This window comes from Patiria miniata, unplaced genomic scaffold (assembly GCF_015706575.1).
Source record: "Patiria miniata isolate m_02_andy unplaced genomic scaffold, ASM1570657v1 HiC_scaffold_24, whole genome shotgun sequence".
In the NCBI taxonomy this organism is placed as follows: Eukaryota; Metazoa; Echinodermata; class Asteroidea; order Valvatida; family Asterinidae; genus Patiria; species Patiria miniata.
This window is the reverse complement of record NW_024037063.1, coordinates 22,804,524-22,818,799: the sequence shown is the minus strand read 5'-3', so window position 1 is coordinate 22,818,799 and position 14,276 is coordinate 22,804,524. Positions and strand designations below refer to the sequence as shown.

Sequence of the window (14,276 nt, the reverse complement as noted above, 5' to 3'; positions counted from 1 at the left end):
AACGGCCAATCACGAGATAAAATTTCAATTCGGTACCTTGAGTATTTTTCGAGTTATCGTCCGGAAAACGAGCGTGTTATTTTTGATGCATGACAGTTTAAGATAATTCGGATTCTCTGTATTTTTCGCGCCAAACACACTACATTTTTTTGATTCTATTATTGTTATTGTTTGACAATTTCTTTGAATATTCAAGAGAAATGTGTAATATGTAACCACAAATCAATAGACAAAGTGTCAATCAAATACAGATGGAATTTTGTGAGTTATCGTCCGGGAAAAAAGGGGTTGTTTTTGTAGGCAGGTTTTTCTTGGCGGTGACAAAAGTTCATTGCGGTGCAACCGTTATTTGTGTAGCGCGCCCTCTTAAATAGAAAGATAATTCAATTCGGCTTGTAGTTTTCGCGCTTAAATCACTACATCGTTTGGTTATTGTTTCGTACTTGTTTCGAGTGAAATGTGTAATATATTATAACCAATCTCTAGACGAAATTTCAATTCAATACAACAGGTATTTCTCGATTTATCGTCTGGAATTGACCGAATTGTTTCATGCCAGTTCCGTGACTGTATTTGTGTAATAGCGCCCTCTGTCGATATCGTGGAGACATTGACCATCCAAACACGTGTGTGTTGAATGTCAACATAAAATTGTGTTGTCGATTTATTGTACATCATCAGTGCATATAACTCGGAGCTTGTGTGATACATACCACTGGTAGGTCTTGTGTGAAATGAATATTTTAAATAGTTTCTAAAGAATATATCAGAACTGTTAAATTATTACGGAACCCCGACCCTAGCCTAGTTGCAGTTCAGTCATGTACATGTACACTGTATGCAGGTATGGGCAGTTGCCTGCCAATACCTGAATACTGACCAATCAGGATCACGATTTCAAGCTTGCAGTGACTTACATTGACCAATCACAATCGTGCCCAGAGCCTTGATATTTAACTAGTACTAGGACATTCCAGGTCTGGAAAATGGACTATATATGTTTTAACACAATTTAGGGGCCTCGTCCTACTTATTTAATTTAGGTCAAAACTTCAAAGTATTTCACACTAAAATCACAGGTTTTGGTGGGTTAATTAATGTGGGGAATATTAAGTAAATACTAAAGGAAAAAACAAAACATTTTACTCGTTAACTGCCCACACAAGATTACTCGCTTGTCATACCCAACATGATGTGTTTGTCGTTTTAAGGTTTTGTTTGAAATTTTGTTTCATAACATTTATCAAGTATCATCTGCTTTAGGCCTTTGTAAAAAATACACCAGTTTTTTTTCATTCCCTCCGGGTTCGTTTTTGCTACCTCCAATTTTCTTACATTTTGCACATATCTTGTCTTTTTAATTTGATTCATAAATTGTGCTATGTCTACTTTCTTGACAGCGGTGTATAAATCGACAGCATGGAACTCCACATATTGCCGCATCGACTTCACATCGCGTCCATCCAGAAAAAAGACATTGGCCTGTTTTCGCATTCGCTGATAAGGCTGACACTGTTGCACCAACACACATGGTAGGCCCTGGATTTGTTATGCCCAACTTGCCCAAAGTTGCAACTTTAAACTATTGGTCACTCCAAGCAGTCTGTAGTTGAGAGTTTGTAGACTGTTGAAGACACCCAAAATTGGAAAAAAGTATTTTTTAGATTTTTGTGGAAACATTGAAAATTCAGTAGGATAATCTTTTTTTTTTTAGAACATGGTGCCCTGTTAAATATATGTACTGCCCTCTATTGACGGGCCAGTAACTGGGCCAAGTACACAGTCATCTTGGAAATACAAAAAAAATAAGGAAAAAAAAGAAAGTGATTGTACACCTAAGGGCCGAATAATCCTGGTAAATAATAATTCTGTGGCAGAATAATCTACTTTTGACTGCGATATTACTTCTTCTTGTTTGCTAAAAACAAAGGAAAAGATCTAAAAGTGCCTTTCCAAATACTGAATGGTTGCAATTTCGCAAGCATAATCGTATCACAGAACTCTTTCACAACTTGAGCTTCAAATGAACATTTTGTTCCTCTCAATGTTTAGTTAATAATTATGCAGAGAACATAATTCTGAAGTGACTGGACACTACACTTCAAAGAACTCAGACTATGTTATCTGAACTTGATTTATTGACACTTAAAAAAACCAAGGAGATGAAATAAATGTGTCACTGCTAAATATATATACCACCCTCTATTGACAGGCCGGTAACTGTATAGAGTACCCGGCCATTTTTGTTGAGTTCCCTGAATGTATTTAAAACATTGGGGAACGTTTCATTACAAATTGAAGCAGACTTGAATTAATGAGTATACTTGCTTTCATTTTTCTTCGCAAGTTTCAAAAATGAAGATTTTTACTTCACTTTCAATTCCATATGACGGACTTGTGAATAAGGCCCATTATTTGGAAATACACACATATCGTCTCCCAGTGCTAGTTATTTAAGCGCATAAGGGGTTCACATACCCCAGGGTAAAAAATCTCATTGACACCAGTGATAAGTCCCCATACTTCAAAATCTTTAAAAAAAACTCAGAACTCTCACACAGGTGTCCAGACTAAAAATGATGATCAACATGTGGCTTTCATTTTCTTTTCAATTTTTCGTGGGTTGACCATTGACTTTTTGGAGAAATTCTCACCCAAAGAAGACCACCCCTAAAACGAATGATGTTTCCCAAACTGGAAAAGTAGCCATTTTGAAAAAGGATCCCTCCACAACATGGCTAAATAGCGCCCATTCAGACCCAACCATCCAAAATGCTCAGAATTGGAAGCCTTAAGTCCATGCCAGAGGTGCGGTGCATTCCCCAAATCCATGGGCGCAGAACTCTCTAATTTGAACTTTCATTCATGAACTCGATGGACACATTTTTGGTCCACATACTGGGGTGTACCCTTGTACCCATCGTTCCAGTACGCATCTTGAAATTATCTGTTCCTGTTTTCGTTGCTTGTACATGTTTTGTGTACAAGCACCAGTATTTTGTATTTTACAGTTATAAAGCCCGGTTCATACTTCACGTGAACGTCAACAATACATTCGAAGGGCGTCCACCATTGTTGACGACATGAATTTCGCTTCGCACATGCTTTCGCGAGAAGTATGAACCGGGCTTAAGCCGTGAGCATTGATGAAAATTGACAGTTGAATTATTGGTGCATGTAAATTTGTTTCTTTCACAGCTGCAAGTTTTTCAGTTTCACAGAAACCTGTGACGATTTTTCCTTTATCGTTGACGAGCAGGGCTTCAGCGGTGAGTGTCATGAGGCGATCGAGAATCAAGACAAGACAAACTTTATAAAGCTCAAATTGATTCAGAATGGCTATAGACCTTATGCATAGCGACCATATTAATCGGTTACGGCGTCAATTTGGTTAAGTTCAGTCCACTCGTCGGTCAATCCCGGGTAGCGCGATCGGGCCGACGTCAAGCCCTGCGATTGTAGGCCACAGTCTTGGAGAATCAATTATCACATAACACTGAAGTGAAATGTCCACAGGTGTAACACTTCAAGGCTCACAGTTTCAATGAAGTTCCAGACTTCATGTTATTCAACTAATCTACTATATACAGACCTGTGATGACATCTCTCACATCACATTGATAAACCATAACATACCAAATCTAACCCCTTTTATAGCTGAATCCCCAAAGAATTACCATAGGGCTAGGAACTTGCTCTTTGCTCTATAGAACCATAGAGCTAGGACCATGTACAAAGTCGTTACAGTGTGGTTTTGTAATCCTATTACAACCCAGTGGGCAACTACCTAATTTACATATAGCGGACTCTGCAAAAACCACAGCTTAAGCCACTTATACAAAATGATGACACTATTAAAGTAACTGTGATAACAATAAACACTGGAGTGTTAGTATGTGGTATAAGTTGCAGGATTGTGAGCAACTTCCCTGCAATCTTCCCGCAATGAAGCTATCAGTATTGGTGAGTCAAGCAGTTGCCAATGAAAATTTCCCCGGAACATGTCCGGGACAAATGCAGAGCTTCTTCCGGACAAAGTGAATGATTCTACCCACAACTTGTCTGGAACTCGTCCCATGTATGATTTGAGACGGGCCTTAAAATCGGTACAAACCGAACACTAGGTTGGTCCTCTGGGATTGGCAAAAACCTGAAATTTTCTCTGTTTTATTTCCCCTCAGAGCTCCCCTGTAGAACTGAATTAATGGTACAGCCCACAATGTGGCTTGTCCTTAACGCCATACCGAGTCCCACAGACGCTGATGGCAACGCTGGGCTCACCAAGACAACCAAGTCTCTCGTCATGCTCCTCGCTGACAAGAACATTTCCATCTTCAGCCTGTCCACGTATCAGACAGATTTCATATTCGTAGGTGCAGTTTTTTAAAATTTTAATTTATTTATTTCTGGTCGTGTAACCAAGGATCCCTCAAAAGCGTTCCAGGCACTGTAGCTAGTAAGCCTGAAAAAAACCTGTCTAGAGAGAAGACAATGAGAAGAAATTACAGGTTTAGAGGTGGGAGGAAAACCCCAGAAGAACATTCTGGGGGAAACCCACGGAATCAGGTAGGGACTGAAACCCAATCCACTTTGGACCAGGAGCGGAATCGAACCCGGGCCACCTCGGTGGAAGGCGAGGACAGTAACCACTGCTCCAACCTGACTCTTTCATTAGCCTCATAGTTTGGTTTGGCCGTAGTGAGTGTACATTTACCTTAACTCTGCCACATGCAACACAGTGCATCAGGTGTAAAAGTCTGTGGGACCTTGCTGCATTAGCCATCAACACCAGTGCATAAACGGCCAATTCGTCTGAAACAATGAGAGCTAATCCCATTGAACAATGCCACAGTTGTATCCTGCTGCATTCGGTGACCACACACTCTGAGGCAGTTTGGCCTTGGGACTTTTGACCTGATGGATTTTGCTACACTGAGCAGGCTTGTCATTTTGGCAAGTGCTGCATGTTGGTAAGTTTGAGAGGGTTTTAGACAAAGTATCTGGAGGTTTAGGGTTCAATTTCCTTTGTTCCACTGAATTTGGCAATTTCTGTTTAGGAGTTATGATTTGAATTGTTCCTTTGCCCCAGGTGAAGGATACACAATATGATCAGGTTGTGCAGTGTCTGCGGCCGCACTTTGCAATATTCCGAGAGAATTCAGAGGGCGAGTTGTTTCCAGTTGCGTCAGAAGAATCAAAGGATGCAGTTCTTCAGATGCCTACAGAACCAAGTAAGAATGTTGTCTTAAGACACGTCATTATCAGTCACAAGTCAATCTCAAGTCATCACAAGCCAATTACAGGTCAAATCACAAGTCGGTCATAAGTCGAATCATAATCACTTTCCACTGAAATAGGCTCTTTTTTTTAATGTCAAAAGCTTTTTGGTCTTTCCTTTGTAACACAGAATCACCAAGACCCATTGTGCATTCCTTCCGAAGTCCAGACAACCGTTTCCTGATGACGAGTCTGCAGCCTGAACTTCTGTCACACATAGCCATCACACTGCTGCAACTCATGTTTTATTCAGACAGGTAACAGTCGTAGAGTTTCATCACGATAAGCTTCATGCTAAATGAAATTTCTTAATTTGACATTATTTGTTATTAAAAATTTTTCTTTTCATTTTCAGTTTTCTTCCTGCGCCGAAGGATGGGCACGAGCGGTTTTTATCGCTGTCCATCATCAGTGATCGGATATCACTGGTTGTGGACACAGAATCGTTAGCATTGTAAGTCACTCGCACTGTTTGTTTGTCTGTGTGTTGTTGGAAGTACCTCAAAGATATGGAAAGTGGATTTTATATAGAGTTCCGTGCTCTTGTGTGGTATAGAATCCAAAGTCTTCCAGTAATTGACCTATCGCTGTTTGCAAGTTAGCCACGCCCCTTAGACAACCCTATGGCATTTTGTACACTAAACTTTGTCTCAGATTTTGCGCGTTTCGCGTCCATTTGTGTATCATGTATTTCGACAATATTTCACAAGCTGCATTGACGCGATTCTACCGCGATATGTCAATTCTGCAGGTTGTGGGTTTGAGTCCAGCCTGGGGATATGGTGCGTGTGTCCTTGGGCAACGCACTTTTCACAAATTGCCTCTCCCACCCAGGAGTAAATGGATACCTGCGAGGGCAGAGATGGTTACTGTGATTTAGTTTAGCTGATTTGCACCAAAATGGCAGCATTGAGCTGCATACTCCCCAGGGAGCCGAGATTGTCTTTGGAATGTTTCATTGGCCCGGTGAGCAGGGGTAATAATGATGTAGCACCACACGTTCCGAAATAGAAATAGTTCTGAACATACTTTACTGCATGTTTCAAACGTGTGCATGATATGTGAGTCATGCATGTTGGACATTTCTGCATGCATGTCGGGCATAATGACAACTGTGATTGGTCAAAACATAAGGAGGCGGGGCTATAATGGTTGGCATATCGGCAGATGTGTGTAAGGCTTAAAAAAGAAAATAATCATTGGCATAACATGGCATTTGAAAATAGGGTAGGTAGGTAGGGAAATGTTTTATTTTTTTGCAATTTTGTTTGTGCACGATCATATGGAGCTGTCTGCATGTAGTCAAGGGTAAAATGTAGTAATTGATAGTTTCAGGGTTTTTTCCTAATTTGTCTCCAAAACAAAAAAAGGGTAGGGGCTGTCAAAATAGAGTAGGTAGGGTATAAACCAGAAGCAGAACTCTTTTTTCAGGGGGGCCTAATATATATTGTAGTGAAAATCACTTTAATTTGTCAGATTATGGAATAATTTGTAGTCCCATTGATAATCTTGCCAGCAGAAAAGTCATTCACTAGACATACCAGAGTGGGCATGTACATTAGAAATTCCACCAGCTGGCCAAGCCAATTGTTCCTTTACTAGTCTGACCTTTTATTCAATTGAGCACATTTAGTACAATTCATGGCTTAGTTGGGGCTCTCCAAAAGCAGGTCACTGGATTAAGGCAGTTGTTGCTCTTAATTATTTGCATAAATTTCTTACCTTGCATTCTAATTCAGTGGAAAAGTACTGGGCTAGCAGTAGTGGTATAAAACCCTGAGCACATGTTGCCCACTGAGGATTTAGGACTGGGTGTGGTAGGAGAGGCATGTCTCTCTGAGCTTGATTTCTTTTACTTTTGGATCTGCTACGATGGCTTGAATTGTAACCCAACTTCAGTTGCCAACTTATTGGTGTCGTATGTAAGTTATTCTTTTACATGCATTCATGTGCCCTGTGCCCCATGGCAGCCATGCTCGTTCATTTTACTTTACTTTTTGATTTAGGCATGCAACTTTTCCTTGGATCTGCTGATTTCCCTGTTTTTTTTTTACTTCTCATAATAGCCCCATAAATGTGGCCAATTTACTGGACTACCTCCGTTAATAAAGGCCACACTTGGAACATGTACCCCAAAATGTAGAACTTTGTCAAGTTTTGATTTTCATATTTAAACTATATTTGTCGTTTGTTTACGCTTTAGAAGCACACTCGCCCTCTTAATAGCAATAGACAAGAAGTCTGGCATTTTTCTAGCCCCATAAATGTGGCCAATTTACTGGACTTCCTCCGTAAATAAAGGCCACACTTCCACCATGTACAAAAACATGTCGAACTTTGTCAAATTTTGATTTTCAAATTTAGGCTTAGTTTGTAGTTTATTTTTGCTTTAGAAGCATGCTCACCCTCATTATAGGCTAATCAGAAAGTGCTGCCTTTTTCAGATGTCTATTTTTCATTAAATTTCTTGATTCGTTTGCACATGTTTGCGTATCAAAATTTCAACATGAAATTTCACGAAAATTAGACATCTGAAAAAGGCAGCACTTTCTGATTAGCCTATAATGAGAGTGAGTAAAGCAAAAATAAACTACATTGAAACTAAGCCTTAATGTGAAAATCAAAATTTGACAAAGTTTGACATGTTTTTGTACATGGTGGAAGTGTGGCCTTTATTTACGGAGGAGGTCCAGTTAATTGGCAATATTTATGGGGCTAGCATGTTTCAGACGTCTATTTTTTTGGTGTTATTTCATGTTGGAATTTAGATATGCAAAGGTGTGCAAAGGAACCTGGGAAAGTGCCGAACTTCCTTTCTATAACTATAAGAGGGCGAGTGTACTTCTAAAGCATACAAACTACAGACAAAGTCTTAATATGAAAATCAAAACTTGACCAAGTCCTTCATTTTCGGATACATGTTCCAAGTGTGGCCTTTATTTACGGAGGTAGTCCAGTATAAAATTGGCCACATTTGTGGGGCTAGATTTCACTTTACTGGCAGTTCCCCGAGTATAACCAAACTATAACTTTGAGCATTATTATGGTTTTATCATAAACTAGGGGCCGTAAGCTTTCTATTGATATCTTGATTGCATTCTTCTGGTTAAATGCACCACCGAGTTCCGTTGTTTTGGAAATGTATGTGAAAAACCTTCTTTGGACAGTTTGGGGTAAAACAGTTTGAAACGACCAGACGTAAGATGACCAGCTTCAAGAGATATTCAAGAAAACATGAGCAAAACACGTTCTTGCCTTTTTCACAATTTTATTTCTGTTCCTGCATCAAACCTCCGCCGTCTGAATTTTCTCACCTTGTCAACTTTTGTTTATTTTTACATTTCTAGATTTCCCGCCGGCAGCGTTTGCACCGGAGCAGAGGAATATTGGAGAATGATCAAGATCGGCAACCTTCCGCTGGGGTTCGGTAAGCGCTCGCTGTCAACTGTCTGTTTCCTTGACATGTTTAATAATCAGGATTTGTTTATTTACTAAGTTTTGCTGTGTAGAAGATTAAAAAGCAATTTCTGAATATTTTTGGGTGGGAGTAGGAGTGAGCTTGTTTATAGAATAGTGGTCCTTACATGGCACTAGTAAATGCAGAAGATTGCTAAGATTTCTCTGAATAATTTGTATTCCTTTTCTGGACAATAATTCTCCGCAGCTTTTGTTTAAAAACGCATGAACTTCAAAATTGGCATGAACATTAATCCTGATACAGAGGTATGCATACAAGTGTGATGTCATGATAGCGTCATCAGGTATCAAATTACAAGTGATTTTACTTAAAAAAAAGTGACCTTTTTGTTTCAACCGTAACTCATGAAAAAACGAAGAATCATGCTCATTCTTTGTTATCTGATAGACCATGCCTCAATAAACATTTTTGTCGTGTACATGAAGTCGCTTGACCTTTACTTCCAGGGCTAAAGTCAAAATGGTTCTGCACCCCATGCACCTAAAGTTTGTTACAAAGACCATGACAAATGCAAGCCTCTAGTCTTTTGGATTATTCATAAAAACTGGTCATGTTCTACATTTACATAATTGCCTGTCAGGTATTTCCATCATCGAAAATTAATATTTCTTTGGTTACATTTTTCCTTTATTTCCCCAGATGAGAGTGGTATAGCCGCTCAGATCTCTGAACCGTTAGCAGAGAAGAATATACCCATGTACTATATCAGTACGTTTCTGAACGATCACACTCTGGTAAGTACCCACATTTCTTCCAAGTTTTGCCGCACAGCAACATAATCTAATGCTCTAAGTAGGTGTACCTCCTAACTACAGAGGCAACATCATCGAGACTAACTTAAAATCCAACGGTTGTAATTTTTCATGTTTTTGCAGGTTTCGGAACTCGATATCGATCACGCGCTGTCAATTCTTAAAAGCAGGCAAGGACTAAACGCGACAAAAAATTGTCGCAATGAATCGGGCGATGCCGGTAATTTGTCAGAAAGATGATGACAGATGATTTTGTTGGACTAAAAAATTTCTTTGTTGTAAAAGATTTAATTAAAAAGGAAGAAATGCCTTGTTTTATTATTGAGCTTGATATCTGAAATAAGTTTTGTCCTGACGAAGGTATAGAGATGGTGACCGATCGTGATAAAGGAGAAAAGCAAGAAATCAATCAACTTGAAGTAAATGAATGAAATAGTTTTTATGTATTGCCTCCAACTGCATTTCTTTACAAGATGATCCTTTTGAAAAGGACTTTGCACTTTTTTTGGTTTCGTTTGTAAATTATGAAATTCTGTTTTGTTTGTTTTTGTTTATTTGCTTTCATTTGTCGCCATCATGGAGGAATTACTTTCTTGTCGTATCAAACTAATATTAAAGGTTTCTGTACTGAATTAAGGAAAGTGGTTTTTGGATTAAGATTGTGTATAGAATTGATCATTCCTTTTCTGATAGCACTTTGTTAATAAATATTTTCTTAACTTTTTTGAAAGTCTTTCCTGTAGAGTGGAAATTTCATGCAAATTTATGCAAAGTTATACAAATTTATGTATATTTTGTTCGACTGCCAGACACACAAGACCATGTAAACTTATATTTATAAGTTCACATGATCCTCAGTCTCCTGACGGTGACTAGAGCAGGCTAGTCGAAACGTTGAGACCAAAGACAAGTTCTTGTAGAACTAAGCAGGACTGTTCTTATCAGAACTAAAAAGTACTCGGCGAAAGTTGATAATAAGCAGGACAAGTTTTTATCAGAACTAAACATCCACTGAGCGACTGAGCAGTACTTAATACCACATGGTGTTACCGCATACCAAAAACGATACTTATATTTATAGTTTTATAAATAAACACAGCATTTTGGACTGTCTTTAAAATGTTAGGAATATTGTGAAATAAACACGTTAGGCCAAAACCAAACATGTTTAGCGTCCCCGCCCGATTCCTTTTTGGAAGCCGTCTCCGTTTTATTTATTAATTTTTTTAAACGAAAAAAAAAGGATAAATTTTAAACAGCGACATCATTTTGGCCTCTTTGTCTGTTGCATCTAGCCCATATATCTGGTATGTCATTTCCTGAGTCCAGGTGACGGCCATTTAAAAAAAAAAGCTGGCGGCCATCTTCAAAAATATTTATTTGGCCTTATTAAGAATAGGGGTGTACCCGAGAACCTGTTAAAGAAACCCAACCCCAAAATGTAAATCTCGGAAGTTGCTGGACAGATTGTTCATAAAGGTCCCCACAATAATACTACCACATCGGTGTGTCAATACAGCATGATAGTGTAGCTAAATAACATATAGCTTACGGTGTAAATTGCATTTTCACAAGCGTCACCAACGTGAATCTGTTTCGGTTTTCCATGTAGCCTGGTTTTCATTCTGAAAATTCTCCACAAATGAAATTCACAACCTTTCTTTTTCATGGTCGGAGAAGTTACTTAGTAATATGTAAAGTTGGTAACTGGTACCCGGTCCCATAATCTGGAACCGGTTCCTGACATCAGAGTACCTGGTACTCGGGTACCTGGCTCCAATGCACAGCCCTAATTAAGAGATACACATCTTTGGCTGTACATGTACAGTACATGTTCATGTACGAAACACAGTTGAATGGTGTATTTCCCTATGATCTATCTGTCAGCCTAGATTGTAGGCGGGAATTATATTACCAGAGAACATATTTCTCTGCAAAATCAATTTGATGTTAAGTGGGGCAGTCTTGATCTGATTTCAGCGTGTACAATGATGCGGAAAATAACATCAAGTACAAATTTCAACTACATGTATTATTGGTCAATCAATAACCTTGCATTGTATAGTGTAGCGGTAGAAATAAAAACATTATTCATCGGGAGTATTGAAGTGGAGAGGAGCGTGAATTTGACATGTTTGAGTAAATTTCAAGGTACCTTTTCAAAATTATTAAAAGTTCAACGGCCTTATAACACTTTTTTTTTTAAATATGATTCGATTTTACACAAAATTGTGTGAATAAATATTTTCATTTGAACTTTTTTTTTTAATTAAAGAGACATGTCCAAGAAAAGGTCTCCTTTTTGTCCTTAATGTAATGCCATGTTTTCTTTAATTACATAATCATCTCAAAGACTAATGACATAATGTTCTTGTGGGTATTCTCCTTGATTGAACAGTTGAATAAAAACACAGAAATTCATGATATCTTAATTAAATAAAACAGTTAAACTTTTGTTCCATATGGGACATATCGATAGCCTGCATGATTTCTTGGACTTGCCCAAAAGGATTTAGGAAGTTGTCGCATTTGATTTGGTTCAAACTGTAGCTCTGTAGGGGGGGGGGGGGGAGTTACAAAGGCGTTGCTTTCTTTTGGCCCTTTTTCTGTTTTTCCCCACTCGAGGGGGGGGGGGAGGCCCACAGACCCCCCTGTGCCCACAACTGGTTCAAGATTTTAAAAAAATTATCCACGTTGAACAGACTTTGTAACATGACCGTTATCACCCGCGTGCACTTTTGTTACAACAGCCATTTCAAGTAATGGGGCTTTATGCTTCTACAAATCATTCATCAGATTGTTAAATCGTTCTTCGCTAAATTGACGAGATTAGATCCATGGACTTGTCAGCAAAATCTTGACTAAATGTTGCTGTCAGTTGCAGAGCTCAAATTACGATTCTGATTCTAAGAAAGTGCGTTTGTTAATCTATCAGCTCCCGGATTTTGTTTTTGTGTCTTCGAAGAGACAGTTTTGAAATGAAATACTTGATGCAGCGCATGTCAGTTCAAACTCTCACCTTTTCCAATAAACGCTCTTGATGGATTGAGATAATAATTTCATCAAGGCTAGCACATTAACGGTGAATGGGTTTGTCAAGTTTTTCAGCGGGTGGTGCAAAGGGAAGAAACTAATTAAAAAATTGCAGTTGGAGTCGATTTGGGGGAATTCCCAACAGTCTGAAAGATAATCTGTTTCCCACATTAGAGGAATAACCTATTTGAAGCTAATGAATTGTTGAAGTGGTAAATCAAGTTGGGAGCAATTTGTCCCCCCCCCCCCATTTATTGTTCTCCCTTTTTTCATTCTTTTTCAACCAACAACTGTAGCAGAAGTAGTTAATAATTACCTAACCCCAGTTTACCTTATCCTTTCTCCACGAAATTCGGTATAGGTACGTTTTGGACCACTAGGAATCGATCTAGATGGTTTGCAATAATAAAACTCCTTGTCCTAATAAGGGTTGTTTTCACAAAAGGGGGACAGTGCAGACACGATAAGCATAATCTGTCGCCCCCTATTATAGCATTCAGTAGAATAATCATAATAATAATAATAATAATAATAATAAAGGTGCTTATAGTGCTTTATTGAAGGTCTCACGGTGCTTCTCAAATTATTACCCCTGTTCATCAGGCCATGAGACCATTTCTCTGCAGCAGCTCGAGATTAGAGCAATCTGGTCTTTACCCTCACAGGTACCCGTTTATACTCCTGGGTGGAGAGAGGCAAACGTGGTAAATTGTCTTGCCCAAGGGCAGAAGCACCATGTATCCCAGTCACGCATCGAACCCATGTACCATGGCACATAAGTTAAACACTGTATGAATCACTCAAATAAAACTTGAGGCACTCTGGGACCAGCTTCACAGGCGTGCCTTGTCTTGTTTTTTAACCCCCCCCCCCCCTCGCCCCCCTCCCCTCCCTTCACCAATATCCCAAAATGGCTGCACCCTTCTTTCTCAAATTACATATTCCTGCCTGCACTGTTAAAACATTTTCGGGTAAATGGTCAAGGTATCTTGAACTACCCGCCTTGTCCAATTACCAGAAATGTCACACATGGGATGCAGACCGTGAAACCAAGATATCTTCACCAACCTGTCGGTGAATTAATGTTGGTCGCTCCGATAAGTCTGTCGTTCTGGTGCCAATTTTTAATTTATTTTTTGGCTGTCGGTGATTCTGTAACAATTAAGCCTAGTTTTAATTGACAAAGCTTCATCAAATTCTTGGAAGCTTTAAAACAGTACAAACTTATTTCATGGAATCGGCCCCAATGAATTGTCCATCTGTTTCCATGACCACATGGAAACAGGATGTGTGGGCCTTCGTTGTTATTGACCAACACTGACCAGGATTTGTGGTCAGTGGTTTTGTAGTGGGACAGAAAGGGGAATTATTTGGGGAAATTCTGTGCCTCACATTTGATGATGCAAGCATAACATTTGGCAGATATTTGGGCCATCACAGATTTGTTCTTTGAAAAAAAGTTGGTAGAATAACCAACAATGTTCAAAATGGCTACCAGTGCATGTTATTCTACCTACAATTTTACCAAGGACAAATCTGCGATGGCCCTATAGCCAAATATCTTTCTCATGACACACTCTGACTGAGCGGCAAATGCCATGCTTATCCGTACCATTGTACCTAACATGTATTATGTCTCCTGTAGTTCAATAAACCAAAAATCATACTTAATTTGTTCCATAACTTTTTGGATTAGTCATAAAACTTGACCAAAGCAGGATTTAAACCTGTAATCT

At 39.0% G+C, this 14,276-nt stretch overlaps 1 protein-coding gene across 2 annotated transcripts in view; it reads left to right on the top strand.

The window, feature by feature from the left end:
• Nucleotides 1-535: 535 nt before the first annotated feature.
• The window catches only part of LOC119732215 (leucine-rich repeat-containing G-protein coupled receptor 4-like), a 34,856-nt gene continuing 21,115 nt past the window's right edge, over nt 536-14,276 (top strand). The window contains exons 1-9 of one of the 2 annotated variants that reach the window (XM_038205648.1): nt 536-718; nt 1,401-1,532; nt 3,199-3,269; nt 4,182-4,369; nt 5,090-5,231; nt 5,408-5,534; nt 5,633-5,731; nt 8,625-8,704; nt 9,395-9,489. In XM_038205648.1, the coding sequence (XP_038061576.1) occupies nt 1,420-1,532; nt 3,199-3,269; nt 4,182-4,369; nt 5,090-5,231; nt 5,408-5,534; nt 5,633-5,731; nt 8,625-8,704; nt 9,395-9,489 (915 nt within the window). In that variant the 5' untranslated portion in view covers nt 536-718; nt 1,401-1,419. Of the gene's footprint in view, nt 719-1,400; nt 1,533-3,198; nt 3,270-4,181; nt 4,370-5,089; nt 5,232-5,407; nt 5,535-5,632; nt 5,732-6,768; nt 7,200-8,624; nt 8,705-9,394; nt 9,490-14,276 lie in introns of those variants that run through there. The other variant, XM_038205649.1, reaches the window with a different exon arrangement.